At 45.2% G+C, this 6,000-nt stretch overlaps 1 protein-coding gene across 6 annotated transcripts in view; it reads right to left on the bottom strand.

Annotated features, from left to right (window-relative positions):
• Positions 1 to 236: 236 nt before the first annotated feature.
• The window catches only part of EPHB3 (EPH receptor B3), a 67,376-nt gene continuing 61,612 nt past the window's right edge, over positions 237 to 6,000 (bottom strand). For 4 of the 6 annotated variants that reach the window (XM_085635479.1, XM_085635482.1, XM_085635481.1 and 1 more), the window contains exons 15-16: positions 4,252 to 4,407; positions 237 to 2,623 (exon numbers count right to left, since the gene is read on the bottom strand). In XM_085635479.1, coding sequence (XP_085491605.1) covers positions 2,515 to 2,623; positions 4,252 to 4,407 — 265 coding nt within the window. In that variant the 3' untranslated portion in view covers positions 237 to 2,514. The remainder of the gene's footprint in view (positions 2,624 to 4,251; positions 4,408 to 6,000) is intronic. The other 2 variants (XM_085635483.1, XM_085635484.1) reach the window with 1 other exon arrangement.

Here is a 6,000-nt window from a genome sequence, read left to right as displayed (position 1 = left end):
AATTCATATGTATTGGATTAATATGCAAAGCTAAATACAATGACCATACAAGCAGCATTTCCAGGAAATCACTATCAAATTTTCCAAAGTACCGAGATATCTGGTTTAATACATCATTTGGGTAAGGAAGTATTTAGACATTTTACAGAGGAGTATCAACATGATATTGCTGTATTTACAGATGTGATTGCACATAGGTACTAACCATGCAAAAGAAAACACAACACAAGGAGGAGTTGGATAAATTTCTTAAATAATTTAATTGAAAAAGTATTTCTTTAAAAAATATTTCTACAAATGCACGATTGCATCATTTGTGTTCACCATTAAATACATCTCAATAGTTTAAAAAGGCTGCAAATCCGCTCCCTGCATACAGTAAGCTTCAGTACTGGTGCAGAGGCGGACCCACAAAACTGGAGTGAACATAGGCAACAGGCCCGTAGCCAGAACTGTGGACCATGGCACGGATAGGGAGCATGTACCGGCCAAGAGAAGACATGTCTGAGAGACCAAGGCCCCAGAGAGACCTGGTGCCATGCATCTGATGTGCCCAATGAGGCCTGGTACAGTATTAAAAGAGCACACAGAGGAACCAGTACCGCATAGATGCTTTGCCCAGAAAGGCGTGGTACAGGGAGTCTGCTCTGCCCAAACAGGACTAATACAGTGTTTCTGCGGTGGCCAGAGAGACCTAGTACCATGTGTCTGCTGCGACTACAGAGGCTGTGGTCTTTTATGTGCCTACAGATAAAGGGCAGCATCTACGTTGTGTATAAATAGATATAGTTTAGGGTCTCCGCTTTGCCCAGAGAGACCAAATACAGAATCAATGAAATAATTTGTGAATCCTAGAGGTTACCTCGAAAGCCACAAGAGAAGCATAGAACTGCACATCTACAGAGACGTCTGGAACTCAGACTCTAGTCTGTGAAGCCTAGTACTGTGCCGCAGGTCACCAAAGTAGCTTGTTACCGTACCCCTGGTCACCACAGAAGCCTAGTACTGTGCCTCTGGATGCCAGAGAAGCCTGGCACTGCGCTGTTGGAAGAGGACGGAACCTCCAAAACTTAAGAAAAGATTATTGCCTTCAATCTGCAGAAATTCTCAACAGAACGCGTTGCCCTCAGCGTGCACACCCAGTCACAAATACACACAGATTCACACCTGTACATGTACACAAAGGTTATATCTGCTCACGCCCGCAGTCACACCGAACATGTACACCACCATAACAATGGTACACATGCCCACACGCACGCACATTTGCACTCTGTATGGGGCCTGTTATTATTTAATATTAAAAGAATAAATTGATGTTCTCCTAGAAGGAAAGGATCACAAAGTTAGAAGTTGTTTGGCAGCTATCACAGCATTTGGAATCAAATGAGAAGATCCAGCCCTCTGTGAGAGTCTGTCCAATCAGCATCAACAGGGCAGGGTGGAGTACATGACGCACGGTCTTAGTTCCGTTTTCCAAGTCGCAGGCACCCTCCCCCAATCTCTGCCTTTGCTAAACTCTAGATGTCTCTGTGCAAACTTGCGCTGGTTATCAGACTCTACCTTTTGGCTCATCTCAAGGCAAAATAAAAAAAGATGATGTTCCGCCCGACGGCACACAGAAATGATCACCACCTCCTTCCCCTATCCCCACTTCTAGGCCAGGCATCCCTTGCCGGCTGCATAGTGCATGTCTCTGGTTCTGATGTCTGGAAGAAAGTGAAGCAAGTCTCCAAGAGCAGAGAATCCATTTGGAAGCATGCAATTTGTTTTCCGATCACAATTTTTGGAGGTTCCCGGAAGACAGTGGGAGGTATCAGGAGATTCTGGTTTTCAGGCTGAGGAAGGAAGAAACCAATATTTTCAAGCTCACTCCAGAGGAAAATCAGATATTCACAGTCCAGGCTACACCACATATCCGAGGGTCGCATTATCCTTCTCTTCCGAATAAGACCAGAACACCTCACTTGCTGCTCCACAAACCAAGTTCACACAATTTCTTGGATCGAGTCAGGGAGACGGGCTGAGTTAGATGCGTCTTCCCTACATGCCTAGGGGGATATTCCAGCTTTAAATCCACCATCAAAGAGTAAAATTGAGAAAAGCCTATTCCGATCAGCCTCCAGATGAGGATACAAGGGCTGAGATATAGAATTCTATCCATAACGACCCTCTTCAGGTCAATACAAATCGTGGTTGAAATGTCCCACATGTGTAAAGGAAGAGTCACTCATCGACACCCAAGTGTTTCCTAATCCGTCTTCAATATGAAGCGTTAAACCAGCTAATTGGGCTATTCCTGCATCTCCTGTATCCCCGTTGAGCAGACAAACCGGGCCGGAGCAAGAAAATCCTGCTGCCGACATCTTGCTCTGCGCTCCGCTTCTGACAATCCAAGCGTTGGAGGCCACAGGAGCTCCATGTGCAGGGGAGGCTGAGCACCGCAGCTGGGATACTAATGGAATATTCCACAAGTTCATCACTTTTCCATGGCTGTCCCATAAATCCGTGCAGTCAGACCTGGATGGGGAGCGTCTGGTTCATTTGGAGCCTCATGTCCTGGATGCTGCTCAAGATCTTCTTCTGGTGCCCAGCTAGTGTCACACCTATCCTGAGAAGATCCCTGGGAAAAGAAGAGAGTTGAGACATTATTAACTTTCAGAAAAAGAAAAAACAAACAAAACAACAACAAAAAAAACACGCAAGACAAAAACCTTGCATCACTCAAGCATTCCACGCCTATACAGAACAAGTCATGGAAAAGGTGGGGGAAAACAGGTGGGAATGACTACACAAGAATTAAGATAAAGTGCCTCCCACTGAATACTTCAATCAAAAAACCTTAACTAGAGAATGCCCAAAAAGTAACACCTACAGGCGTATATAACATTCTCCCGTAAAAGAAGTACCCATTTATGTGAAGGTACTCTAGGTTCATGCAGGCTTGGGCGAGCCCAGCACTTAGCAAGGACATATCTCCAAGAAGAGAAGCAAGGGACAACAGCAGCCAGGAGGCACAAAAACAAACAACGTCACCAAAAAGCAACCCTTCGCGATCACCCAAAAATAACGACTAACAGAAGTCCAAACATTCACAAGAAATAAAACATAAAAACTTATGAAAGACAAGAGTCAAAGCAATGACCAATAAGAACGCATCCTCATGGCTGCAGAACTTCAGCAGTCAATCACATCCTTAAGATCCAAAGTGTAGCGATATCCATGAAAGTACACCAGGCAATCCAAGGTGTAACAAGAGAAACAGGCGAAAACAAAATGGTCCCATATCAACGTACCACTGTAGTGTTCCAATCCCTAAAAAAATGAAATCAGAACCACCATGACAACCTTAGGGGAAATTCAAAAATTTCCAGCAAAAGTCCCTCAGAGCAGTTGCTCACAAGAATCTAAGAGTTCTAAACTCCTCAGTCCTCCAACCTCACCACAGCAAAGAAATGACTGGCACAAGAAAAGTAGGGAACCCTCACACATGTTCACAAGAGTAAAAACATACAGCAGAGAACTGAAAACTTTTCCCACTACGAGACATTCAAATATACTTTTTGCACATATAGGGTGAGATCCCAAGATGCCAATTTTATGTGAACACTCACAAATTTATTTCACCCAGCAACAAAAAAATCCATGAAAAAGAAGGGGGGAAAAAGCGAGAAGCATGAACCAACCTAATGCTTCATAATGTAAACAACCTAACCATACCTTCAAGAGTGCAGCATTCAGAGGATGGGTATACAAACAGGGTCCTAAGCTGTTTCAACACCCATAAAAGTACAAATTACCACAACAAAACAAACAGGATGTCCACTTTGTGCTGGTTTGAAAGAGGAATTGATGGCAGTGAAAACAGAAAGGGGAAAAAGGCAAACTTGCAATTTCAAACCATTCCCCACTTGCAGAAAGGTAAGACAGTGCAGCTAGTCACTCTATGAGAAGGGACATGTTTGAGAGGGGAGTAAAGAAAAAGGAAATGAAAGGAGGAAAAATCCTGATGTGATCTAATAAAGGGGATACTCCGGGGCAAATACTTTTGAGGTGAGGGAGGCAAGAGTGTAGTTGTGCATACAGGGAGGGTTGGCTGCTTTGCAATGGGAGAGGTGCAGGGATAGTAGAGTCCATAGTATTTCTTCATAATTGTTAACAATTGTGAGTAGGCCCCTGATCGGGGAAGAGATAACCCCTAAAGTAACCTGACAAACCTAACTCCACTCCTCACCCTTCCATTATACTCACTCTGATGTCATCTGTGCAACCAAATCGAAGGAGGCAAACCCAGCGTTGATAAAGTTCTCTTTGTACCGTCCCATTTTGATGGCATCGAGCCAGTCTCCCACGGTGGTGAAGGTGGTGTAATCAGGCACCGTCCGGTCAAGCAGAGGCTGGGAGATACTGTGTGCAAGGAGTGGAAAGGATTAATATGGAGCGTGTGAGGCGGGTGGAGCAGTGCAAGGGAGGCGGATGGTGGGGAAGTGAAAGCATGGAGGTGGATGAATGCGAGGGACTGCAGCGCTAGCGGGGAGGTGAGCAGTAAGTTTACGGGAGAGGGATCATAGATGGTGAGTAGTGACTAGAGGATAGGGCAGGAAAGTGGAGGTAACGAAGTGCGATGCGAGGTGCTGCATAGGATGGGGACGATGGACTATACCAAGCCAAAGAGGTGCTCGGTTGGAGACAGAATGAGACGAGAAGGAGGTAGGACAGAATGAGGACAGCAATTGAGAAGAGTGGATATATGTAGAAGGTGACAGGAGCATTGATGGTTCCCATGAGGGAGTAAGGGGCTGGGTGCTGGAGTAGTAAGGGAAGGGATAGTTAATATAATATGATCTGAAAGGGGCAGAGGTCCAGAATTGGTGCATTAAGTGGCGTAGGACTCAACGGTGGTGGGGCGCACACTCGGAGCAGAGTCGGTCATTGGCAGCAGAATGGATGAGGTGCTACACTGAAGAGGATGGAGATGGACCTGGTTGAGAAGATGATTGTGGAATACAAGGGTGCACTCACCCATACTGGACCTTGAGATGACCTTGGTGCAGGAGATCAGTGGTGGAGTCTGAGGGAGCTCTCACCAAGACTGGGCCTCGTAGATGTCCCTGGTAAAGGTAGTGAGGGTGAAGTATGAGGAGGTAAAAAAAATCCTTAGGTCTAGACCATGGAGATGATGCAGATGAAATGAGAGGCACTTGCCTTGACGGAGTCCTCAGGATGATGCGTAAGGGATGTGTGGGATGAATCACAACAGTCAAACACCAGACTACTAATAAGAGATGGTGCAGATGTTGACATGATGTGAAGAATGAGCAGCACTCACTCAAGACTAGGAGAAAGTCCGAAAGGATGGGAGTGATGAATGAGAACGCAGACTGGGACTTCAAGACTGTGTGTATGGGGATGCAGATGTGAGGTCTGAACGTTAGTGCCTGAAGACAGTGATGACTAGAGACATTTCATCTCTAGGGGCAAACACTAACTGAGACTCGGAGATGGATGGGGAACAGAGAGGTGCAGTTAAAAAAAAAAAATGTATACATCCTGATATTGATTTTTCGAGTGGAGATGTACAACAGTTCAGAGTGAGCCACATATGGCTGTGGGATTTTGAGGTTAACATGGCGGGTGATGGTTTTGGTGTTAGCACAGCCATAATTTCAGACTACCAGCGTTCACATGCACTTAGTGAAGCCTGCGACACTAGCTACTTAAAAGCAACATGCAAGGATCAGGAGCTTCATAAAGCTCCAACAATTAGAAGACACACAGATCTCACATGCACACACCCAGAATCAAAAACCAAGACCGGACAGGAATGGACATTTTTTGTCTCTGGGACAAATACATAGTGTAGACTTCTTAGTTAGTATGAAGCGCGAGGGCCATGGCTAAGAACCAACACACAAAATCCAGTCTTCTGAATACGAATGAGTTTTCTCTGCCAATCTCTTAAAATATTGAGGGCAGACATTTAGTGATCTCCATCAATAG

This window comes from Triturus cristatus, chromosome 11, assembly GCF_964204655.1.
Source record: "Triturus cristatus chromosome 11, aTriCri1.1, whole genome shotgun sequence".
NCBI lineage: Eukaryota > Metazoa > Chordata > Amphibia > Caudata > Salamandridae > Triturus > Triturus cristatus.
This window is presented reverse-complemented; position numbering and strand designations above follow the sequence as displayed.